The following is a 25977-nucleotide window of genomic DNA, read 5'->3' as shown; positions in this document are numbered from 1 at the left end:
ATGTGGTAATAGAAAGAGTGTACTTTCAGCTTTGGATGAATCATCAACTGGAGAACTACCAAAGATTAAACTAATAGGACATTGAAGGACAAGTCCTACTATTAGCATCTGCTGAATTATATTTTAAAAAAGTGCTAAATTACAAGTAATCGTTTATGAATTCAATAATTAGGAATCTTACAAACAACAGAAACTCATCAGTGGCACTGTGAAAAGCTTTTGCTCAAAAATGGCACTGAGATCAAAAGAAATTCAATCAATCAAACAATCTTCACAGGTTTGATTTTTATTTTGTAATGTTAAATATTGAGCTCCTGTGCAAAATAAGGAATGTAAGTTACCTAAGCACAGAATCGTCAAATGAAAGATAGAAATCAAAATTAGTATGATTAATACATTGGAAGAAAAAAAAGGAAAAAAAAGGAATGAATTCAGTGGCTCACAATCCACACACCAAAGTGTCACATTAAATTGAGTAAAAAAAAAAAAAAAAAACACTATTCTGAAGAGTCAGAACAGAGTAATTGAACAGATCTATGACGGTTAAAACACTAAAACATCTCCATTTACGATTCAATTAAAATTATATGACTGACAGTTTCACAACTCTCAGACTTTAAGCTTTGCCCTGAACAGCAATGCAGATGATACAATGTATTTCATTAAATTAATAAATTCTAAATGACTTGAACTGAAACATTTTATCCACCACCTATTTGAATACATTCAGCATGTTTGGCACTTAGAGATATCAGAGCCTCCAGTGGGCTAAGTAGGGCTTCTGCAGGAGATTTTTCAATCACCAAGAAGATCATCTGCAGAAGCATTTGAATCGAACACTGAGTCTTATGAAGCTCTCTGATCTTTACAGCACTAGATCAACACTATGAATGATCTACATGAGCCAGAATCATGTCTCAACGCTGTGGAGGATGAAAATGAAATCCTAATGTCACTCATGGAATGTGCTCAGCTATGGAGAAATGAGCATCTCTGCACAGCCAACCGGCAACATGGTAGAAAAATGATATTCCAAAACTGCACTTTTGTGAAGAGCTGACAATACATTCAAGATATCTAAAGCACTCAAGAGTCCTATTTCCAGTCCAGAGTCTTTGTCTTTGCTTTACCTCAGTTTTTGAGTTGATGGTTGCAGCAGAGCATCTGATGTGGCTCAGTGTGTCAATGCTGATATGGAACATATATAATCTGGAAAGAGTATTTGGTTGGGCCAGTTTGGCATGTAGTGCAACATCACTGTATATAAATCTGGTAAAAATTAAGCTCACAGATCCGCTCAGGTCTGGTCTTTAGCGTCCCACAATTCACAACAACCCTTCGTTTTCAAAGCTGCTGTGCATGAGAGAGAAGGCAAACGGTACAAACTTGACGCCAGCGCCGCTGTAGAACTTATTTTGAAACTCCACCCTGAGGAGAAAGAGATCATTTCCGTTTGAATCATTTGTGTTCAGCAACTAACTTTGATGTGATTGCTGAATACTGATGTCCAAATCTCGCCTGAGCGTGATGGACTACAATAATACATGGTTTTGGTGATTGTGGTGTATATTTGAGGTGTTGTACTGACCAGTGGAGTCTGAGAGCATGAAGGAAGGCTGAAAGTCCCTCCATCACCAGCAGGATGGACACAGTGAGGACAGCAAACAGACCAAAAGCAGGCACCAGGAGCACAACACCCCAGCTGGTGTCCACACGTAGGCCGTCCCGCATCACCATCGCCCACAATACTTCAGAGAGCTCTGGATCACAACAAAACATGTTTAGCATTCTATGGACCATATTCTAGCCATTTTTAATGGCCAATTTGCACTTGACTGGCTGTTACAAAAGGCCAGTACTATTTTAGATGTTTGAATCTAGACCAGCGGTTCTCTACCCATAAATAGTTCTCTACTTAAATGGTTAGTTCACCCAAAAATTAAAATTCTGTGCCTATGCACCTACCACTTTCAAGCCACAGAAAGGTAGTAAAGACGTTACAAAAGTGATCCACGTGACTAGTCTATGGTAGTTGCATAGGCTGTCAATGGAGGGACAGAAAGCTCTCAGATTTCATTAAAAAAAGATCTGTGATCCAAAGATGAACGAAATTCTGACAGAATTTTCATTTTTGGGTGAACCATTCCTTTACAAACCGGTCATTGTCCAACAGAAAAATCGAAGGCCCCCCATCATAGGCTAAAATATTTCACCCAGTATTTCTGCTGTAATTAATTATGATAAAACTTCTTGTTTCCAAGTATTTCATTAACACACACTAGAAGATATGCATGAAATTAATAAACAAACCAAAGTTTACTTTGTAACTCCAGAAGTTTTAAGAACTGTATATTCTTCAATAAAAAAATAAAAGTTGTTGAAGGGAAAACATTTTTTTAGAAATACCATTGCAGTTTCCTTTTTTTATTATTTCTTTTTATTATTTTTTTAGCACTCCTCATACAAAACCTAACGGTCATTCATGGATATGTTACTCACGGGCATGTGCCAGGCTGAGAGCCCACAGGCGGAGGTAAGACGCAGTGTTAGAGATGCAGCCCAGACAGTACTCTATAGTGTGGATGGACTGATTGAGGAACAGATCTGCAAAATCAAGCTGTAGAAGAAAAGAAACATTCTTAGGCTCATAGTCAAAGTTGTTTATTCACACCAAACGGTGTACTGAACTGGTTGGTTCTGAATGTCTCACACCTCCTCTGATTGGCTGTCAGAGCTGGAGGAGTGGCTGTCCAGGCTGCTGCCTTCCTCCATATCATGAACTTGCATGAGAGAGAGCTCCTCCTCACTGTTCCGTCGTACACGCTGATACCCCTACAGAGAGAGAGAGAAAATGAGCCAACAGGCTTCAGCTAACTGAAGAACACACACACAAAAAGAGGATCCTCACCCTGTACATGTTCAGGCGGTCTCTGCCCTTGTGTTGCCAGTAGAGGTAGAGAGGTTTGCCCAATAATAACACAGGCACAGAGAACACGGCCACAATCACCAGGAACACTTGAAGCCCGGCCTATGGGAAAGAGGGAAAGTAAATAAAAAGAAACCAATCTTTTTAGCATGTAAAAGTGGAATGGCTGCACATCTGGTTCTTTGAGTCTAACCTGTCCTGGGAAAAGGGGTCGGTTAGAGTCCTCCTGCATCAGGAACATGTTGATGAAGTGGATGAGGATGCTGGGAGCTGTCTGAGAGTCTCGGACTGTAAAAAACAGCCACTTATAGACGATCATGAAGACCAGATAGCCGAAGAGACACAGCAGGAAGAGCAGCTCAGGAATAAATATCAGGTACAGATTATATGTCCGTCTGAAGTGCCTGAACAGAAGAACATATGAAGCATTAGAAGGATCAAAGTCAAAACATTTAACACCGATTCTATTGGAAATAGCTTTTCAAATATCCCACATGTGATTGAAAACGCCAAGGACGACTCCAAAAGTCATGTGGATTATTCCTACAATCACAGACATCTTCATCTTATAGGAGTTCAGGAAGGTGAGACGGTTTGATGCCAGGTTCCAGATCTACAGAGAGTGCAAATAAACTATTGTTAAATGAAAAATAATTATACATTTTATCAAGATTATAAACTCATAGCTTTTCATTCACCCAGCAAACCATACATTAAGTTGCTGCACTCCTGCATTTCAGTTCTTATTATTGTGTTGTTTATGTATATTTTAACTAGCACTGTGTCGTTCACTGGTAAGTACTTGTGAGAATCTGTATGGTGCATTGTGTGTATATTGTACATTGATATTCCACCCCAGTATACATACAAAATATAATCTATGCTACATACCAACCATAGACTTTCACCCTCCGTTACACTTGTTTTTATGGTGGTGATAGTAAATTGATTAATTTGTTTTGATTACATAGTAATAAAATTAAGTCAGAGACCTACCGGGTCTATTCCCACAGGATAAGGCCCTTTAAAGACTCCTGTGATGTTTGGATTCAGTGCAAGAAAGCGATTTGAGCTGACAGTGGTCAAACTTAGGAAGAGGAGAAAAAAAGAGCACATTAGAGCCACATACTGTACACGAGAAATCTGATGTTCCCTACAACAGGCATGTGATTGGCTAAGGACAAAAAAGCAGGAAAATATACTATATTGTGATGTATTATTACAATTTAAAATAATTGGTTTCCCATTTATTAGCCTATACTTTAAATTATCATTTATTTCTGTGATGCAAAGCTGAATTTTCAGGATCATTACTGCAGTCCTTTAGAAATCATTCTAATATGATGATTCATTATCAAAGTTGGAAACAGTTCTGCTGCTTAATATTTTTTAATAACCTGTGATACTTTTAGGATACTTTGATGAATAAAAAGTAATAAAATTAAAATAAAAATAAAAAAGAAGAATTTAAAAAAAAGAAAAGAAATATTTTGTAACAATATACACTACTGGTCAGTAATTTGGGTTCAGTAATTTTTTTCTTTCTTTTTTTGAAATAAATCAATACTTTTATTCAGCAAGGATGTGTTAAATTGATAAAAAGTGATAGTAAAGAAGATTTATATTATTAGAAAATATTTTTTATTTTGAATAAATGCAGTTATTTTTAACCTTTTATTCATCAAATATTTTAGGCAGCAGAACTGTTTCCAACACTCATAATAAATCAGAATATTAGAATGATTTCTAAAGGATCATGTGATAGACCGGATGTCACATGCTGAAGACTGGAGTAATGATCCTGAAAATTCAGCTTTGCTTCACAGAAATAAATTATAATTTAAATTATAATAAATTGAAAACCAATTATTTTAAATTGTAATAATATATCACAATATTAAAAAAAAAACAATCAGTATTTTTGATCAAATAAATGCAGGCTTGATGAGCAGAAGAAACTTCTTTCAAAAACATTAAAAATAGTAATGTTTCCAAACTTTTGGCCTGTACTGTATTCCCCCAAAACTGCACAACTGTAGGGTAAAACATTAATAAAAAAGTGATAATAAAAAATGCGTCTTAAAACTGACATGATTGCAACAAAATCACACAGTCTGGAGAACTCAGAACAACTGCTAACATTAAGTTTAAGGTAAAAAATAACTGCCATGAAATTATAGTATCTTACTCCTATGCAATTGGATAAACTGTTCATTCACTACATCACTTTACCTCTGTCTTTATCCCCTTTTATCCTCTTCTCTTCTTTTTGGCACTGTATCTATCGCAGACTATAATGCTCATTTATAATGTGTCATGTAAATTCACCATCCGTCACAATCAGGAAACTTTCACCGCGTCTAGAACTGGCGCGAGCTGCCAGGCCCGTTTCTACGAGCCTGTGTGTTAAGCGCCCTCAAAAAAAAGCAATGCTGTCTATATGGATGCGGCGTCGCGCACGCTACACAACAAATTACCAACAACTGATCACGCGCGCGCTCTGTTTCTGACGCACTTCAAGCACTCGCTGGGCGGGGAAAGATTGCATCTCTCTGCCATCTGTAACCATGTTGACGTGCCGCCCGGTGTGGCCGCGATTTTGCGGCGATTGTGGTTCCGTCCCGGGTTACCATGGTGACGGCTGTGAGATTACCACCCCCGATTTTGAATGGTAGTGTATCCAGCATAAAGTTTTTTTTTACAGGATGCAGTACACTGTATTCTGTGCTTTGAACACTCACTTCCAGTCTCCATGCTTGAACATGGCGCTGACATTCCATCCCGAGCCGAACAGGTTGAGTGATTTGGAGAAGCAGTCGTTGTATATTAATCCGGTGTAGACTGAAAATATGCCCATCAACAGGATGATGTAACGGCCCTCGAAAAAAATGTTCCAGATCTAAACAAATGAATACAATGTCAATCAAACTGTAATGCAGTTAACAGAAACATAAACAGTAAACTATAACTAAGGCTAAATAATATCTTAGCATTCGATTTCTTTTTAAAAAACACATCTAAATGAATGAGAGAAGAAAGTTAATGCTCGGTTGTAGGCAAATACAGCCATGTCAAAACAGCAAACTGAATGCACCTCATTCCTGGTTCTCTTCAGTTTGCGGTCATTCTCATAGAGAACCATCCACAGAGCAAACAGTGCCATGATGATGCCGTGCCCGAGGTCTCCAAACATCACGGCAAACAGGAAGGGAAATGTAATGATTGTATATGGAGCTGTGAGGTGTGATAAAAAAAAAAAAACATTCACATCTTATCTAAGCATCTATATGTATGAAGCATTGAGGACATGTATATATGATTGAGGATGTAAAAAAAAAAAATGTCCTTTGTCTTTTGAACAGCTGCCCTCTCACCTGGGTTGACCTCTCTGTAGCTGCCCACGCCGTAAGCGTCCACTATATTCTGAAAGCCTGAGGTAAACTTGTTGGTGCGTATGAGGGTCGGTGGAGTGTCACTGCTTGGGATACGATTGACAAATGACGGAACTGTGGCTCCACTCTTCCTCTGATGAAACAAAACAACAAAAATAGCACAGCAGAGTTAAGGATCTGTGCACACAAATCAATCAGATGTATTTGAATTAATGCGCCACCTGAAATAATGTCAGGTTGCTTACCGATCCATCCTCTAGCGCTCTCCGAAGAGCAGGCAGATCATTTACAGGACACCACCCCTCAGCTATGTGGCACTTGTTTGTGACATCAAAACTACAGAGGTTGAGGATGTGGTATATGGCCTTCATTTTCTTAACCTGGATTACCCAAATGTACACAGACTCTGAGGCCTTGATCAACACCTGCCTCAGGTAATCCTCAGTGCGGTAAAGAACCTATGAAGAAACCACCAAAAGCATTTCAACAACGCTTTCAAGAACAGGTTCACAAACGCATCAAAATAAAACATTTTGCATGTCACTTTTTAAGGGTTAAACATAAAAGAGTCTCCTATAACGTCCCAAGGGTGGTGGTTCACACAAGGGGCAAACTTCAAAAGGACTGCAGGATGACTTAAAATGACATTTTTATTTATTCATTATATTTATTTACTGGTCGTTTATTAATAAAATATGATATCATAATTGATAATTAATATGATGATTAATTGTGCTTAATTCATTTAATGTCTTGCAGTTAATAAGAGTGTTAATGTACTAAAAATAAGTTGAAAACAAGCAACTTTGTCATAATTATAAGATAAAAGATATATACAGGTAGAAAACCACTGTTCTAGAAGTATTAATAATTAGGCCTATAGGATGTGTGTATTTTCCAGAAGGTCAATGACACGTGACACGAGCAGCCACACATGGCATTTACTGCCCTGGTTTCTATAAAAGCATTTTGCCCTGCTGATCAGCATATATCTTCAATCAATCGAGAAACATTTTAAGCACAGAAACAGACCGTTTTTCTTTTCATGATTGACTGGGCCTTTTCATTTTCATAGGTTTTCCTATATTTTGTCCTGATTATGACACTTGAACAGGAACCTGAAAGGAACAGTGTGTGTTGAGAGTATCAAACGCACATGATTCACTAGTGGAGACTTGTCCAGAGCCTAGACCTCATGAATATCATGTGCTTAGCTGGGCCACTAACACATTCTTCTTTTCTCTCTTACAGAGCGGTCACAAGCAAACTCAAATGCCTTTGAAGCTAACATGCCCCCCCTCCCCCCTAAATTCCTCGACTGCATGGCTGTCTTGAACTGTTTAAGGAAGATTGCAACTGAATTTTATTAGACTTTTATTTTAAAAAACAAAACAAAATCCATTTTACCATAAAATGTGCGACTGCTGCATTTATTAATGTCAGGTAATAGTTTCCAGGACAGAGGTTTCAGTGGGTCCAACACTTTCCAGGTCAGGGCAAAACTGTGCTTAAAGAAATGACATTTCTGTCATTAATTACTCACCCTCGTGTCCTTCCAAACCAGACTCGTTCATCTGGACTGAGGGACTAAAACTGATTTCTCTTTCAGCGTGGAACACCACTCTACCCTCATCAAGATCTAATGTTTGCTATTGTCAACCAAAGCATCAGTCCTCATCAGAGATATAAAGAAGTATGATAATACTATGTGGACTCAAGTGTATGGTTTAGTAACTTTATTTGGTAGCATTATTATTGCTAACTGTATTATTTAGTCATTTAATTATTATAGGTTTGGATATAATATTCAGTGTTTGTATTTCCCCTGTGCATTTCTATTAATTACAGCATTTAGCCTATTTTTGTGCAAGTGAGATGCGTAAAGAGCATCTGTTGCATAAATCATTGTCTGTCTGGTATGTATAAGCAGCACATTCGATATATTTTACAACGAGTAAAATATACACACAACTCTTATTTTGTGTTAACTACAGTTAAATAAATGTAAATTAATCACAACTATTTGTTAAGAGTACCCTTTTACAGCCCTTGTTTTTATCTAAAATGATAATTGATGCAAAGAGAACAGGGTGTAAATGTAAAATATGTGGTGACAATATTGATGAAGCAAGTTGATGTAGGCAAGTGAAAATATGCGCAAAACTGAGAAAACAGTATTTATGAAGATAAATGAAGGTATGTGTCTCACAGGGCAAAGGAGTGAATGTTTACAGGATATTTTAGGCAAACAACTCTCTAATCATGGTTTTTCCTGTAGTTGTAAGCCTTCATTTGAGTAGTCTGTTCTCAGGGAAGCACAAAACATATTGTTCTGATCCAGGTATAATTGTTTTATGATATTTTTATACCCATTGCAGTTTAAATTCCACTAGAAACAAACCTTGTTGTATTATTTTATTTTAATTTAATACTGTGAAGCTGCTTTGATACAATCTGTATTGTGAAAAGCGCTATACAAATATACTTGATTTGATTTGATTTGATTTAAATGTTGCGCAACAAGTGCATGTAATACGAATATTTTTGAGAAATTTATATATTTCTTGTTGGGAGTGGATGCTAACTGATGGGTATAATCTTACCTTGTTGTTACACAAAATGTTTTGCTATATTTTATTTTTAAATTTAGTTATATTTACATATTTGTATATTTACAGTAGGCATAATAGGTCAGAGAATAAGAATGCATTGGTATGTACCATGAGTCCAAGTAAATTTTCTCTCATTCACCTGACTCATACATATGTGCTTTTTAAATGTAATAGTAATATAGATCTTTGTAGTATTTTAAGTGATATAACAGATTCTATAAACAAATATTAAAGTTAATTTTTGTCTTTCTCCAGCTCTCTGCACTGGCGTCATGCAAATACTCACTGGATCGGAAATCCAACATGCGGCCATATGCAACTAGCCCACTGTCACGTTTTCCGTCACCATTTGATAATATCCCACCCACAAACACTGAAATAACTGTTGATACGGCACATGGTGTTTCTTTAACTGTCTAAAGCATCTGAATATGAGGCACGTGTTTGTTGCCAAGCATCTAGTTGTAACATTCTAAGGGCTATTCACACAGAACGTGTTTTTTCCTTCCACTGCACTACGTTTTCATTGACTTTCAATAGCTATGTTTCCATCCATCACTAGTGATAGAATGACTAGTGAGATCACACTTACACTCTTCATTCGTGTTCCACACAAAATGTGTCTCATAAACTTTAACAAGTGAGAAGACAAGCTCATCCTGACTCACCGTGTGCAAGTCCTGAATGCGTGTCCGGAGCCCCTCCACCACATCTGTTCTCTCTTCATTACTGTTGGGGTACGGGTACAGGTGACAGTGGTAGCTATGGAAACAAAAAACAATCTTTTCAAAACTAAAGGAAAACTACTTTCTATAAAAGAATAAAAATACTCAGAAAGAATTAAAATAAAATTAAGAAATGAAAGTCATGAAGCTTCCCCTAAATGTAACAGGGAACAAGCCATTTATAAATCTTTATCAACAGCAGCAGCTCCCCATCTGTCTCAGTGGCGCAATCAGTTAGTGTGTCATGGTTAAATGCAGCGGATATATGGTTGCTCAACAAATAAAGTCATTTAAAGCAGATTAACAGAATCACTAAGCAGAGGTAGAATATATGAATTTAATTTAAAAACCAAGTTACCAGTCACATATCTTCTTAACTTTCTGTCCAATCTGATCTCCCCAGTAGGAGATAAGGAACACCACATTCCTGGTTGGCTCCCCCTGACAAACCAGACAGAGAACAGACCATCACAAAAATAACTGATAGCTATAAACTGAATCAAGCATGCATATTTGTTACCAAAAAGATTTGATGTTATAAACAAATGTCAACTGGTCTCACCGAATCAGGGTCGCACAGAAGCTCGTCTACCTCAGAGTAGCTGAGGATGGTGTAGCCCTTACACACTCTCCAGAGCATTCGCTCAAATGCCTCGATTTTTACGCTCTGGATGAGCCCAGAAATGAACCTGAGCAGCAGGGACAGAGGATTACGAGCTCAACTTTACAACAGCGGCAAGAATTGGAAAACTTTTTGGATATTAACAGCACAGGTTTTGCATGCCTTTAAACATCCATACAGAAAACAGGATATACCAATATATACTATATATATATATATATATATATATATACACACACTATATATATATATATATATATATATATATATATATATATATATATATATATATATATATATATATATATATATATATATATACACACACTATATATATATATATATATATACATACACACTATATATATATATATATATATATATATATATATATATTATATTATATTATATTATATTATATTATATTATATTATATATATATATATATATATGCATTAAAGGGTTTGTTCACCCAAAAATGAAAATTCTGTCATTAATTACTCGCCCTCATGTAAGTCTTTTTAATGAAGTTTTTAATGAAATCTGAGAGATCATTTCTGTCCCTCCTTTGCAACTACCACTTTGCTCATAAAGTTCATAAAGAGATCGTAAAATTAATCCATATGATTTCAGCGGTTTACTCCCAATTTTCTGAAGAGACTCAATCGCTTTATATGATAAAAAGATTGAATTTAGGCTTTTACTCAAATTTGATCAGCGAATATAAACAGAAACTCAACCAAACATGCGAGCACAAACCTCATTGGTTCTTGCGGAAGCTCAAACGTGCTGCATAACACGAGAATGAACCTCATTGGTTCTCGCACGTCAAGCGAACATGCTTAAGCTTCCATTTAACACAACTCAGCTAATGTATGGTTATATGCAGGGTTTGAAATTAACATTTTCACTCACCGGCCAATTTGGCTACTAAAGTTACTGGCCATTCCAAAAAAGAAAAGAAATGAACCAGATTAACTACGTTATATATTTCTTATTCAAACAAAATCCTGTAATCCAGCATCTTCTCACTTCCCATTTTATCCTCATGCTTTTCACCAAAAATGTGTTTTAGGTGGACAGATCAATACAGTACAAGGAAGGAACATCAAAAAAAATTAGGATGTAGGAAAATAATGTCTTTTCTGATAACCAAATACTTTTTAATCTTCGCTATTGCTTCAGTGCAAATGAACAAACGTGCCATTATTTGTTGCGTAGTGCATTTAATAGATCACGATGACTCACAAGTTGAGTATTTGCGCTAAATCTGCACAGATTTGGCTTACACAAACTTCCCCAGCAAAGTGAGTAAACATTATAATTAAGTAACACGCCAAATTGGCTAATGATTTGAAAGCGTACCTGCCACGGTTCATTTTTACCCGCATTTAGCGGGTTGGCGGGTGTTAATTTCAAACCCTGGTTATATGTGAATAAAAGCCTAAATTCAATCTAAACATCATATAAAGAAATCGTGTCTCTTCAGAAAATTTGGAATAAACCGCTCAATTCATTTGGATTAGTTTTGCAATCTCTTTTATGAACTATTTAAAGCGTCAAAGTGGTAATTCCGTAGCTGTCCATGGAGGGACAGAAATCTTTCACATTTCATTAAAAAGATCTTCCTTTGTCTTCCGAAGATGAACTAAAGTCTTATGGGTTTGGAATGACATGAGGATGAGTAATTAATGACAGATTTTTAATTTTTGGGTGAACTATCCCTTTAAGGCCTGGGTATACGCCGTTTCCTGCATTTCACTCTGTTCACATGAGCGAGCAAGCCTTTTAAACTATACAACATTGACTGCGAGTGCAGAGGACCTTTCTTTTCAAGCAATCAAATCATTCACACATACGCTGTTGTCCACACAGACACAAAACAACTGAGCTGCACACAGAAGGTGTGCAACAGCGGACTGTTCTGATAATGAAAATGACATCACATTATCTGTTGGTGAGCCAGAGCAGAACACAGACAAGGGAAATATACTTTCAACTTTATGTTTTTAAACACTGCTCACCCAAGCTTGGCTCCAAGCCTCTGCATGCTGGTGTAGTCCATCACAGGTTCTTTCTCTAGAAACGGAAACTCTTCATACTGGGCCTGTGTTGACTCCCTCTAATCATACACAAGCAGAAACACAGCAAGAGATTAGATTCACAAACACAAAGGGCTGGGTGGTATATTGAGTTTGTATGATATATATATATTTTTTTTTATAAACGATATATAATGAGGCAATACTGTTTATATCGATATACAGTAGTGTGATATTATGAGCGCATCTGAAAAATAGCGGAGGAGACAGAGTGAGCTGCTGCGAGGAAAGTGCATAATCCAATTTGTCCTAAACATAAGATATGCTTTATATTAAGGGCTTTAAAATAACTCTTAAGATATAGTTGACACTTATAGTTTAAAGCGGCTTGCCCCATCTGATGCGCTGACAGATACTTGTGCCGTTTAACGCTTTTGAGATGTGGTGTTTTCCTTAGTGCATTACTTTTCAGTTTCAGACATATTCTTCATCTGTAAATGTTAGAAAGTCATGCAAATATTTCCATTTTGCTGTCGGGAGTGGACAAGCCTTCCCCAAGTGAGTCTCCGCTAAACTTCACACACTTGAAACTTCACACAATGAAAGAGCGCAGTCACATGCATGTGTGCCAAACAGACGGAGAGGAACGTAATAGGATGCAATAATTCTGACTAAAATATAGCTACATTTTGCTAAAATATTTGTTGTTGGACTATAAAAGTGCCATATGTAGGATTTTAAACCTACAAGTAAGTGTATTTTTATGATAGCAAAAACTGTAAAGTGAATATTGTAATGGGGTAATCACATTTATTTTCATTTTTTAGTTTAATGAAATTAAAAAACATTATTTTTGTTTTTAGATTGTAATGTTACACTGTAATGTGATTTTAACTCTTTTTTTGCAATCCAATATATAGCATAGCATACATGGTTACATTCACTTTATTTGTTTTCATAGCCTGTAATATGAACATTGTTCATAGGACAACATTGGGCAGAATGTGAAATAACTTTTTTTTAATAATTACAGTTTTTTTTTTTTTACCCAAATAGAAAAAAAGTTGAAAATACCAAGATATATACCGTATATCATCATTCAGGCAACAACAAAAAATATGATCAAGAAGAAGAGGTCAAGAGTTAAAAGTTCTGGCAGTCTGAAAATCAGGTGACTACAAATCGCCAGCATGAAACCCACAATCCTGCTCTCTAGAGATAAATTCCTTTCAATTACACCAAAGAGGTCGAACGTGGTCATGCATCAAAAACATCAATAGACACAGAGAAACAAAAGACAAAATGCAGACAAGACTGAACTAATTTTTTTTTTTAAACTTTGATTCATATGGAGCTGTTTGTTTAACAATAACATTGAGACAATCAATGACAAAAGCATGGTAAATCCTTCCACCAGTCAGACGTTCCCTTTTTATTTAAGCTCAAACAAAAGCTCCAAACTTGTGACAGGGAATCACACGTCCTACCTCTACACTGTGTTGCACAAAGTTGCGTGTGATGCGCAGCATATGCGTGTACTCAGTCAGTTCTAGAAGGTTCTTCTGGAGTTTCTCCTTGTTCCTGGTGACCTCACTCAACTCTAGTTCCAGTCTCTGAAGTTGCTCCTAAAACAAAGCACAAACGCCTCAGTCATAACTAAATATCAGCATTCATATCAATGAGGAAAGTGTGAGGAGTTCCTGAAAGAGATCTAGTAAGGAACTGCAAAACAGACTTCAGCTGATTGATTGACATTAATGTCAAATAAAGGCAATAAATTAATTAAATAAAGACAAGAGATCTATATGCAAATAGATTTAAGAAAGGGCCAATGCCAAATATTCTATCAGTGTAAATTAAGGGGAGTTTTTAAATGTTCTTAAGTTATTTTTATAACAAAAGTAGACGTAAATAGCTCAGCTATGAAAAGACAGAAAACAGAATAAGAATTATATAAATTATATTTAAAGCAGGACTCTAGTTTAACTAGGCAACTGCTAGTGAGAATACAGACCGGAGAAAAAAAAAGACATTTGAATGTGTCTGAAAGGTCAATTAATAACACAAGCTAAACAAATGAACAGTGTTGAACAGATCTCACCATTATGACCATCACATGTTTGGGTAATGGTGCAGCTGGGTTCACCTCCCCTTCTGGCAGTGGGATGTCTTCTTTTTTAATTTCCCTCAGAAGATATCCTGTTACACAAGTCCACTTTGAGTTCATTATCATGTCTGTTTCTGAGCATTGATCAAGTGCCATCACAACATATTAAAATGAAATACACCTTACTGAATAAACTCAACTGAATGCAATGTGATTAACCTAATTTGTATATCTTAGGTTCAGAGACCTTTTAACAGATCTATCCTTTTACTGAAATACTGTAACATGATTTTTGAATTATGCCCTTGGCCTTATTAGATTAAGAATTGAACAGCAAAGCTTTTACCTAGAATCCTCTCCATCTCTTCACATTTCTTGATTTCATTGACAAACTTGCGCTGAAAAGAGTTCACACTTGGGTTGAGCTGAAACAAATAAAAACAGCAGATTAGTAGATCATGTAGGCTACATTAAAATAATAAGTTACATTATGGAAATTAATGTTTCATGACATTTCTATTCTAACTATTTGAATTTACACAGAGTTAAACATTGTATAAAGATTCTTTGTTAATGGCTTAATCAGAGATGATAAAATTGGTGCAAACTAAAGTGTGCTAAACATTTATACATCTTTTAGCCTAGATCTGGTGCTTGATTTTAGTGTTCGGTTTTTTTGTGATTGACTCTGTACCTTAATCTTTAAAAAGGTTGTTTGAAATAAACAAGAATTTTTAATAAAACATGTTGTGAGCTTATTGGCAACAGGGGTGTGCCTAAAGGGTACAAAAATCAAATATTATTGTGTGAGAGATTAATATTTTATTTTAACATAACTTCTTGTACTGAAACCAATATCCTGTGCACTAAAAATGTCTCAATGTAGATTTTGGTGAGCTTAATAGGTAGGCTACGTTTACCCAACTTTATTAAAAATGGAGAAATGTTCGCCTGATTAAAGACTTGATCACTTGTTACTGGTTTTAAATAGCATTAAATATCATAATTCATATCACGTCACACAAAAAGCATCGGGCTGTGAGCCAGTCGGCTAAACACAAGCCAAGTCAATATTTCAAATAGGAAATACACATAATCAACACATTATTGAAACTATAAACTTACGTCTCTGAACTCCAGCAGCCCCAGTTCGCCGAGTTCATTAATACAGTCATAAGCGGATCCGGACTGCAGAAAGAGCTGGGCCAGACACATCTCCTCACTCCGAAACAACGAACCCATGTTGACTAAGTTATCCTCACCAAGGGAGGGTTAAGAAGTGTTAAATTCACCAGGCAGTGAAGTTAAAGGTGGATAAGAAACCCAACAGGTCCAGGTTATGTCCTGACTGGACTCTTGGACTGGGCTGATAAATGAATGTCTGTCAGTGCTGGGGCTTTAACTTCAGCTTCAGCTTCAGCCGCTTTATCAGTGACACGTCTCCCGTCTCCAGTCCCAACAGCCACATCTGAACACTGCAAACCCGCTGTCAGTCCTTATACGAATAAGATCCAAGGCTCCAGTACTGCTGGGTCGTCCATCCCAGGTTGAAGTTCGGCTAAAATCCCACAGCACCGAGTCGTTTAATAAAAGTGACTTTCCGTTGTAATTTGCGCTGTCTTGGTTCCAGATAGCACCGAGCTAGAAGCTACTGTCGAGAAGCTACTGTGTTTGGCCTCTCATTCAATAATCTGATCTCGGTGAGTTATCCCCCCTGTTGTCTTTTACAGACCATCATGTAATGTTTAACAACAGTTGATAGTCATTCGTGCTTGTTTCTGTCTGTCTCTTCCGAACACGAACCTCTTATGCGGCCAAACTTCTTGGTCCGTCACAGTAGAGACTCGGCACTTACTTTCCACAGTTGAGTTACACTTCAAAATAAAAGTCTCGGCTTTTTTGTGCTAGATGCGCTGGAATTAAACGAATTTAAATGTCTAAATACAATGCAATTAAATTACCTGTACTATTTAAATTTAATTGGTATATTTAAAACAATTAGTATTAGAAGAACATATTATTAAATACACCTTGACCGGTGTTCCCACAATGCGCTGCTTTTGACACGTGTTTCTGTCTAAAGATGGCAGCTCGCATGTATGCATAAAGTGCACAGTGGTTTTAGAGCTCCTTCAGGATTTATAGTGAAAAACACTGAATGCCAGGGTGATTTAACAGCGCAGGTTTGTTCAGACGATGTGAAGAAATATCAGAATAACTTTGCTTTGCAATTAATTGTCCTAAAAATACAATCTGCTTTGTTTTTTTAAGTCTTGTCCCGTCCATTAGTTGACATGTAACATGCAAATGTATTTTTTTAGTGTTAAAATGCATATGTATAAGGGAATTAGTATATCTTGTGTATATCCTGTATATAACTGTTCACTATTTTTTGTTTTCAATGGTCCTGCTGTGTGAGAAAATAATTTTTGAAGTACAAATATATTCCATTGTAGTCTCTCAATTAATATGATGTCTTAAATCTATGTTTAATAATTGTAGATGAAGCTAGAAATTTTGGTAAGTTTTAAGTGAATTATAGCATAACACATTGCATAACGTTGCTAAAACAGATTCTTGAAATTGAAGGTCTAATAATCAGATTCTTTTGGCATTTCATGCAGATCAAAATGACAGATGTTGCCGTTGACAAGAACGTTCCAGCTGGCTCATTACCCAGCACAGAAAAGGAACCAGATGACCTGATGGAGGAGAAAAACGAAGAGAATCAGACAGAAGCAGCAGCAGAAGGAGAGGGTGCAGCCAGTGATGTGTACCGTTACATCAAAGGAGATCTCTTTACCTCTGAGATCTTTAAAGTTGAGATTCAAAACTTGCCCAAGTACATTGGTTTTAATGACCTGAAGAAGTTCCTCAACAAGCATGGGATCAATCCTCACAAAATCAAGCTGTTTAGCAGACAGATGTTTGCCTTTGTCACTTTTAAGAACCAGGAGGAAAGGGACAAGGCCATGAAGGCAGTGCACGGCATGCAATGGAAGAGTAAAGTGCTGAGTGTACGGCTGGCCAAGCCCAAAGCTGATCCCATCCTCAAGAAGAGGAAGCAAGAGGAGGAAACGGAAGGTGGCCCGCCGGGTGCAAAACGTGCTGCGGGTGGCCAGGAGGTAGAGGAGGATGAGGAAGAGCCTCTCGATATCCAGATTGCCAATGCTGTGACACCCTTGTGGAACGTGCCTTATGAAGAACAGCTGAAGAGGAAAGAGAAAGAAGTTGAAGGTGTTCTCCTGAAACTGACCAGGTATTTCTGATTTTCCGATGGGTCTGGGGACATGCATAATTGCATATGCATGAATGGCTTCCAGATATTTCTTTTAAAATAGAAAAAATGGATAAATTGCATGACATTGTCACCCAGATAGTTCATACATGAGCTTCTGGTGGTATAGAAAATGATGTTGGTCAGTAAAAGTTCCTTCAATACAACTATCTTCCTTGATACTTGTTCTCAGAGAAATTGGCAACAACAACAAAGCCATGCTTCCGTGGCTGTTCGTTCAAAAAGAGAAGTACAACAAAATGTGCTGCCCACTCGAGTCCATAAGACCATCACCTGTGCAGGTAAGTCATACGCATGCTCGCATGTATTATTCTAATCTAACACATCACATATTTAACTAAATAAATATCATAAACTATCATGGCATTACCACTGTATTCAGCATAAGAATTATTCAGTGGATTTCAGAATATTTCAAATTTCACGCTCAAGCAGCTTATTTCATGTATTTAGCACATTCTGACTGATTTAATGTAACTTTTAAGGTTAATTAAACACTATACACTGTAAAAAGAAATCATCCGTTTAATAAAATCTATGGTTACAGAAATAGTATGACTGAGTGTGATTGTCACTGTCTAATAAAGACCCTATACTTGCAGACGGAGTACAGGAATAAGTGTGAGTTTGTGATTGGAGTGGGAGCAGATGGAGAGGATAAGACTGTGGGCTTTCGTTTGGGTAAGTACAAAGGAGGATCCTGTGCAGTAGTGAGTCCATCAGAAACCACCCATGTGTCTTCTGAGGCCAAGAGGGTTGTGCAGGAGTTCCAGCAGTTCATCAGGTGAATGAATTTACTGTTGATTCTTTAATGTGCATCTAAATCTAATTATATTTATGGGCCTATCAGTGAAATTAGTTTTGGGCCTAATTCCAGGGCCTAAATCTATGTCCGCATTACACATCAGCCAATGTGTATGTATTTATTTCTATTTTTTGTGTTTTGTGTTTTGTGTTATCCTGAACAGGACCACTCCATATGCAGTATACAGTCCAGAGACTTATGAAGGTCATTGGCGGCAACTGACAGTTCGAACAAGCAGGATAAAGCAAACCATGGCCATTGTTTTCTTCAATCCACAGGTAAATAAGAGATTTATTCAGTGGTTATTTTTGTGTCCACTTTAGACATTGTTCATTTTACAAATCATGGAACTATTGTTACTGCTGAATAATTAGTATTATTTTTTTTAACAAACTAGAAACTCCAAGAAGAAGAACTTGAGGAACTGAAACGAAACCTGCGTCAGTATTTTACAGAAGGAGAAGGAAAAGAAAGTGGCCTCACATCTTTGTACTTTGTGAGAATGGGACAAAGGTAAGCCCCCCAAAATTTAAAATGAGATTAATTTAGATTTTGGAGCACTTTACATTCATTTATTAACTTGCATCAACCCAGGACATCTGCGGGTACAGAGGACCTGCCATGTGAACATGTGACCGGAGAAGAATGCATTCACGAAGAACTTCTCGGACTGAAATTTCGCATTTCTCCTCACTCATTCTTCCAGGTAATTTCTTGAGGATTAACACTACACTACGATAGTTAAAAAGCATCAGGAAACTCATTCCTTTATGCCATCATGTATGTGATTCAGAATATTAAGTAGTAGGGGCATCGTAGCGAGCATATTCGTCTAAAATAATTCTGTATTTTCAGCTTCAGAATCATGAACATTTTTATTCTGGTGTCACTATTGTCCTGTGCATTGGGTTTCCAGCACCAAGTCCAAGCCTATTCATTTCCACCCCCAATGTAATACCAAATTTAGCATTTTAATCAACAGTAATTTTTTTGTTAACATTTTACCATATGTCTTGGTGCACTGCAATAATATTGTATCGTGAAATGTATTGAATCGTGACATGAGGGTATCATTACACCCCTGTTAAGTTGATATTAATATTGATTAAATGTCCTGCATTATTGCTATTGAAAAGTTTACAATATTATGAATGTTTTTTTTTTTGGATACTGCCAGACGAACACACCTGCTGCTGAGGTTCTGTACTCTGCTGTGGGTGAATGGGCTCAACTGGACCAGGACAGTACTGTGCTGGATGTGTGCTGTGGAACAGGAACCATCGGCATCTCACTGGCAAAGGTGTGGCGTTTGCTTCTAAGAATACACACACAAAAAAAATTGAAAACTGTTTTCAGAACATCAGTTAGCCTTCTTAGAAAAATACTAAATTCTGTGTTGTCATTAACAGAGGGTGAAGAAGGTGATTGGCATTGAATTGTGCCAGGAGGCAGTGCAAGATGCTAAGGCTAACGCTGAAGCTAATGGTAAGCCAGAGTGACATTATAACTGTCCTATTTTTCTCTCTCCATCTCATCTCCCATGATCGACTTCAAATGTATATTTTCAGGCTTGACCAATGTGGAATTCCACTGTGGAAAGGCTGAAGACGTGTTACCCACTGTTCTTAATGCTGTGGTATCCCCCAACGTCACGGCAATCGTAGATCCTCCGAGAGCAGGGCTACGTACGTAAAGTACTCTCTCACAGTATCTTGATATTACTGCTTTTAACTTGTAGACGTGGTGTTTTAAAGTTTTGACCAAGGTTCTCACTCTTACCAGATTCCAAAGTTATTCTAGCAATCAGAAGAGCAGAGCATCTGAAGAGACTCGTCTATGTCGCCTGCAATGCCAAAGCAGCTATGAACAATTTTATTGAGTAAGTTTATTTTCTATTTAAAGTCAACACGAATTGCATTTGCAAACAAAATTTACTTCCATAATGTGAAGCGGGTTATATAACAAGTACAAATTTATGGCTGGGACATCAAATCTATCACAAATTGATTGAACTGTTAAATATCGGTATTACTTATTAGAATGTTGGTGGTTTGAGTGGAAAAGGTGAAATATGAGAGGGATTTGTGACACAAACCTCATTAAATTACTTTGGTTACACTTTATTTTAAGGTGTCCATGTTACAGTGTAATTATACTTTTAAGTACTGAGTAATAATAATTAAACTACATGTACTTACTATAGGGACAGTAAAAAGCTGTTACCATTTCCTTTTTGGCTTATTTAAACAAACCTCTTCCCCTAGCACAATAAGACCTGAAATTGCATTAAGAAAACAGGGTAAATGTTTTCAGGCTGACTTTCCTCTGACAATATACCGTATTATAAAATGTTCCCATTCAACTATATTACTTATAGTGAAATAAGCACATCAGAGCCTACTTCGTTTTAATAAATTGTTTGTCTAAAAGTCTCTGTAGAGCGCCTTCTAACCGTGTGCGAGGAGCCCCTTTCCGTCCAGTGAGAGCTATGGCTGTTGACCTCTTCCCTCAGACCATGCACTGTGAAACCATCCTGCTGTTTGAAAGAGTGGACTACAGCTCCAATACTGACAGTCAGACCACAGAGACCTGAAGCCCTGCTGTCCTTACCATCTGCCATGCTGAACCAGAAGTTTCTCTTCTATTCAAACTCTTGGATGGTAGTGTTGAGGAGAGAAGAAACAATGTATTTCAGATGTTTTTTTTGTTTTTTTTAGATTTTAACTGACTTGATCAAAGTGCACAAACCATTACATATTTTTGTATACGTTTCCTTTTTTCTCTGTTTGCATTAAAACAACCCATTCAAAAACAGCACAAGACATCAGTTTCTGGTCATCAATTTATTTGCATAAACAAATCACTGTATCAGCAATCATGTCACATTAAAAGAAATGTATTTAGGCAGCGTTACTTGCAACTAAATCATTCGACATTATCCCTTCAACGATAGCGCATTATAAAGCACGCATTTCTTCATAACTAATACTCACTTGGCAAGACTGACAGGACAAGTCGTACACCTCAGACATATATTGGGAAAGTATATTCTCTAAGCACTCTTAGTATGGCATCAGCCTTGTGCTCATTGAAAACAGAAAAATTGTCTTCACAAACATTTAACATTCAGAAGCACACAAACTAAAACACTAAATTCACTGACAGTGCACTGCATTTAGTCGCTGTCCCAAGAAAACCTGATTCACTTGTTGCGTTAAACAGACTTTGACCTTCCTGTCATTTCTTAAGGCTAGAATATATTTTTCTTTCTCCTCTAATAGTTTCTAGGGCTGGGCAAAACAATTTAATTTTCAATTACTCGTTTTTTAAAATGTGGTCGATTCAAAATCGATTCTCAAAGGCCACGAATAGATTTTTTTTCCTTATTTATCTATTACCCAAAAGCCAGTATTACTTTTTCTACATTGTTCATAAGCCTGCGGCCTCCATGTTACAGATAATGCTGGAGATTTTATGTTTGTTTTATCTTAAACATAAAATAACCTGATCCTGTTTGATTAAGGCATGCAACTGTTTTTACTTGTCCAATTTTCAGCATAAATTTTCATCTTGCATCAAAATCCTGTCTATTCATTGTAAGCATTTGAAAATAGAGTTGGGTTCTGTTTTAATGTACCCAAGTGTACCTAAAATAAAAAAAAGTTTAATATATAGGTTTGTGACTCTTCATTTCTTTTTATTAATTAACCACTAGTAAACTTATGTTCACTGTTCTTTGTATTAAATCTATATTCATTGAGTCGAATCGGGAATCAAAATTGATTCGAAAGCTTGCGAATCGAAATCGAATTGGAACATCTGAATCGATACCCAGCCCTGATAGTTTCAGGGAAGTGGTGGTTTTCTTCAAACAGGGACCATCATTTTATTCCAGCAGTTATTGCATTTTTTTATTTTTATTTAATAATTCCATGTATGTTTAGATATATTATGAATAGCTATGCAGCAATATTCTATAAAAATGCATAAGACTTAAAGCTTTGGTTCACACTGCTCTTCAAGCTATTGAATACAACGACATGATCTGATTTTCTTCGAGGTATGGAGTTACCACCTGTTTTTAGGTAAACTGCCTTCTGAAATAATGAATATGGTTCAAACTATAATACACCATGATCAGATCTGAACAAAACAAGCACAATCACCTCAGCAAAATGTCCACAAAACCATACAGAATTTAAGACAAACTCAAAAAAGCACATGCGTAGAAGGCATTTTCTCTAAAATATCAATGCATAAAGCAAGCGTCACTCCACAAATACATAACGTATAGCATCACAAATGCAGATTTAAGTGAGGCGTTTCCCTTTTGAAACACAAGGTACCATCAATGAAAGGGGTACTAACTAAGGCAACATATGCCATTTTTTGAAGATTACCAACCAGTATCTAATGCAAGAGTTAGATTATATCAAAGTTTAACGAAAATGTAATTAAAAAAAGACCAAAAAAAAAAAAAAAAGTAGCATACACAAGCATCCTATATCCCTGATGTCTTCCTCAACGAACTACAGTACCTCAAACACTTGTGCTTTCTGAACATGTAGAGCAACTGGTCAAGTTGTCCATTGGTATGCATCACCCCTTAATTCAAATTAAAACAAAAGGCTTGTTCATTTCACACACAAGGAAATAGTTCCAACATTAGTGCATTTCTTAACAGCAGTTGGAAGGTAAGTGTGCATATGAAATGCTTTAGAAATACAACATTTAAATGCTTCACATGCCAATAAGAACTAGACATGGCCACTAAAGAAAACCCACACCAAGTCAAACTATTTTCCAGATAAAAGATCACGTGCACTGAATGAACAACTCTGCATGCCACAGAAGCTGACAAAAAGGAACCAATCCTTGTAAAATGACAGGCATGTCTGAAAAATGCATCAGTAAAGAGTACTGAGTCTCGCGTTTGAAATCTGTAGTTCCACAGTAAATATGAAATGAATTTATTTGCCGTTTAAGAAGGGAAAAGCAACATTTTTATTAACATCTAAAAGCCACAAACTTAAAAGCATCTGTAATACTTAATACATATTTTCTATGATTTTCATATAGGCATTGTCAACAGCCATCATTATTTGTGCACTTTTCAGGTGCAGAAGTGCATCTGGAGGTATTTAATGCTCATTCTACCTTCCCTGTGCATGTATACAACTCTAACTGAACCCATTCATTATGGGCAATAATTGGACTGGGAACAGAGCTCAAAAATCAGATAGAAATGTAACTAGTATTGCCATTTTGCACTGCAAAGTAATGCATAAGTCAGTAATGCTGCGTTGACCTTTTGTTATAGAACTATTACCATTGGTCAGTGCTATCTGCTATCACAAGTTGCTGGATGAGGGTTTGCTAGACGTCAACAGTACACAGAGGTTCACTGCCAGGTTGAGCAGACTCCATTATAGTCATCTTCGGCTTCTTTCTTGCCTCCTCCTGAAACGAATATAAAAAGACAAAATTAGTACGCACTAGAAAAAGCTGTTTAGCTGTCACTTTACGGAATTTATTTTTGGTCGACTGCAATGCATCAACTCGTCCAAAGAGGATGTTTTTAATCTTTAGCCAACTTAGTTTATACAAAGTGCAAGATTTGGCTGGAAGAGGTCATGTTTGCAGCTATACCCTTTCTTGAGCCAGTTTCATCATCTCCTCTCGTAGTTTGTTGAGGATGTGGAGGTTTGGCTTGTTCTTTTTGGCATACTGCTGAAGCTCAATCACACTCTTATCTGAGTTCTCCTGAAGACAAGAATTCAACATTACAACCACATAAAAAAAAGAATTCCCTTTATGAACACATATGCAGAGTATGATTTAAAGACAGTGCTGACCTTTTTTACCATCTTGTTGCTTTCTCTGCCGTACATGCGCAGCAGTGAGCCCCAGTTCTTCACGTGAGGATGAAGCATCTGGAGAATCTTCTGTGACGCCAGCTGCTTTCCAACCCTCTTATTTTTACCTGCAGTCAACAAGAGTTAACAGAATTAGCTATGTGGCTTGTGAATAACCTGCAGGGTGGACCAACACTTATTTCAAAAGTCTAGCGCTGTGAAACATTGGTTTTTACTTGTCTTGTGTGCTTTAAACAACCCTATACGGACACACTGAAGCTTGAGTCGCCATTGCCTAGTACATTTATTTTACTCGCCAGACTTTTTACATGGAATGCAAGAACAATGCAAATGAAAAGATTCTACACTAATAAAATATAAATTTCAAACACTATTAAAGACAAGTAAACAGTCTGTAATAAAATAAGAACAAATTATCAAACTACAATAGCACAAATAAACAATAGAACAAAGATACAAGTTAAACAGTGTTTTTCAGGTAGATCCAACAGTTGTTAGATACAGATTAGGTACAGAAATTGAATAAAGTTATCAAAATGTAAAATAACACTGCATAGTTGTCACGTTAGTCTTACATTCGCTTAAGACATTACCGACTATGTTTACAGGGATACTCACCAAGACAAGCATTTTGACAATTTTGTGTGAAATTGTCCATTCAAGCGCAAGATGACGTGAAAGAGCTCAATTCAGTATTTCTGGGTGCACACAGCATCTTTTGCGTCTTCTTGAACTTCAATGTTTAAATTGGCAAGGCTTAAACACGTGCAAATGATAAACTTTCATGACGATGCAGCACTTGCCCAATCGGGACTCTCTTGACCATCGGGCAGTCCTTATTGTCGAGCCCTCTCTTTCTCTCACGTTCAGTGTGCATATGTGAGAGTGAGAGCGACAGAGGGCGCTCTTATCCAAGCGACGGACGGTGCGTAAAGCTCAGCTGGCAATTAAATTATCTGTGCTAAACTTATTTTTTGCCTCTAACTCAAATCACAAGCGACTGCAATCATACAATTTACTAGCCATTAACTAATTAAATTAGTAAACTAAAATAGACTTTAAAAAAAAGTGTCGCCTAGCTTGAAGTTTGGTCGCAAATGCAAGTGATTTACACGCAATTGTACAGGGTTGTTTAAATGAAAGTTATTTTTAAGCATGGACACTCACACCAGCCGCGTACAGTGTGCTTCCCACATGTCATGACGTATTCACTCTTCTGGTTCTTTCCTGGAATCACCTCAAACTTGATGCTGGTGTCACCCATGCCATGGTTTCTATGGAACAGACAGTAAGAGATCTTCACTTGCTTTTCAAACAGACATGATGATAATAAGGACCCACAGACTGTCTGGTTGTATTAACAGGTGTGTTTCTTGTAATATTGAATTGTGTGTAATCAAATGGGAAACTACATCATAACATACCTCTTAAGGCACTCATGAAGGATCTGATATGGTGAGAGTAAACCTGCTTTGTTTGTCAGCTCGTACACCCTTGAATCTTCAATACTGATATGATTAAAATACTGTGAGATGGGAGAAGGAAATAAACGGCCTTAAGTACCACAAAGAA

The 25977-nt window shown here is 36.9% G+C and overlaps 3 protein-coding genes across 4 annotated transcripts in view; 1 reads left to right on the top strand and 2 right to left on the bottom strand.

Moving 5' to 3' along the window:
• Nucleotides 1–270: 270 nt before the first annotated feature.
• Nucleotides 271–15870, bottom strand: atp6v0a2b (ATPase H+ transporting V0 subunit a2b). Its single transcript, XM_084115328.1, has 20 exons — nucleotides 15552–15870; nucleotides 14773–14851; nucleotides 14421–14518; nucleotides 13807–13944; nucleotides 12302–12399; nucleotides 10218–10344; nucleotides 10014–10096; nucleotides 9599–9692; nucleotides 6564–6776; nucleotides 6301–6451; nucleotides 6021–6160; nucleotides 5668–5825; nucleotides 3923–4013; nucleotides 3421–3539; nucleotides 3120–3330; nucleotides 2909–3028; nucleotides 2713–2832; nucleotides 2500–2617; nucleotides 1589–1760; nucleotides 271–1428 (listed from the first exon to the last, which is right to left on the bottom strand). Exons 1-20 carry the CDS (start codon nucleotides 15666–15668, stop codon nucleotides 1326–1328), a joined length of 2550 nt encoding a protein of 849 aa, XP_083971454.1. The 5' UTR covers nucleotides 15669–15870; the 3' UTR covers nucleotides 271–1325.
• On the top strand, nucleotides 15849–21351 carry trmt2a (tRNA methyltransferase 2 homolog A). Of its 2 annotated transcripts, none has more exons than XM_084115338.1 (12): nucleotides 15849–16126; nucleotides 17051–17685; nucleotides 17897–18005; nucleotides 18327–18508; nucleotides 18693–18807; nucleotides 18927–19042; nucleotides 19124–19235; nucleotides 19707–19829; nucleotides 19939–20014; nucleotides 20098–20214; nucleotides 20312–20408; nucleotides 20960–21351. In XM_084115338.1, the coding sequence occupies exons 2-12, from the start codon at nucleotides 17057–17059 to the stop codon at nucleotides 21120–21122; spliced, it is 1839 nt and encodes a 612-aa protein (XP_083971464.1). In that variant the 5' UTR covers nucleotides 15849–16126; nucleotides 17051–17056; the 3' UTR covers nucleotides 21123–21351. The 2 variants fall into 2 exon arrangements, with proteins under 2 accessions (XP_083971464.1, XP_083971463.1); XM_084115337.1 differs by lacking the exon at nucleotides 15849–16126 and adding an exon at nucleotides 16491–16609.
• Nucleotides 21352–21357: 6 nt separating this feature from the next.
• dgcr8 (DGCR8 microprocessor complex subunit) overlaps nucleotides 21358–25977 on the bottom strand; it is a 9725-nt gene continuing 5105 nt past the window's right edge. The window contains exons 10-14 of the mRNA XM_084115336.1: nucleotides 25830–25930; nucleotides 25573–25679; nucleotides 24385–24512; nucleotides 24179–24292; nucleotides 21358–23989 (exon numbers count right to left, since the gene is read on the bottom strand). Of these exons, the coding sequence (XP_083971462.1) occupies nucleotides 23906–23989; nucleotides 24179–24292; nucleotides 24385–24512; nucleotides 25573–25679; nucleotides 25830–25930 (534 nt within the window). The 3' untranslated portion in view covers nucleotides 21358–23905. The remainder of the gene's footprint in view (nucleotides 23990–24178; nucleotides 24293–24384; nucleotides 24513–25572; nucleotides 25680–25829; nucleotides 25931–25977) is intronic.

This window comes from Abramis brama (genome assembly GCF_963993115.1).
Source record: "Abramis brama genome assembly, chromosome: 5".
Lineage (NCBI taxonomy): Eukaryota > Metazoa > Chordata > Actinopteri > Cypriniformes > Leuciscidae > Abramis > Abramis brama.
Note: the sequence above shows the minus strand (reverse complement) of the source record. Positions and strands in the feature narration are given on the sequence as shown.

Excerpts from the sequence above, each read along its gene's own strand:
- atp6v0a2b (XM_084115328.1), bottom strand. The coding sequence starts at position 15,668 with ATGGGTTCGTTGTTTCGGAGTGAGGAGATGTGTCTGGCCCAGCTCTTT. Across the intron at positions 6,777-9,598 it reads GCATTCAGGACTTGCACACG|GTTCTTTACCGCACTGAGGA; the intron begins GTGAGTCAGGAT and ends GTTTCTTCATAG. Across the intron at positions 2,833-2,908 it reads ACCGCCTGAACATGTACAGG|GGGTATCAGCGTGTACGACG; the intron begins GTGAGGATCCTC and ends CTCTCTCTGTAG.
- trmt2a (XM_084115337.1), top strand. The coding sequence starts at position 16,526 with ATGCATAAAGTGCACAGTGGTTTTAGAGCTCCTTCAGGATTTATAGTG. Across the intron at positions 16,610-17,050 it reads AGGGTGATTTAACAGCGCAG|ATCAAAATGACAGATGTTGC; the intron begins GTTTGTTCAGAC and ends CATTTCATGCAG. Across the intron at positions 18,509-18,692 it reads GAGTTCCAGCAGTTCATCAG|GACCACTCCATATGCAGTAT; the intron begins GTGAATGAATTT and ends TATCCTGAACAG.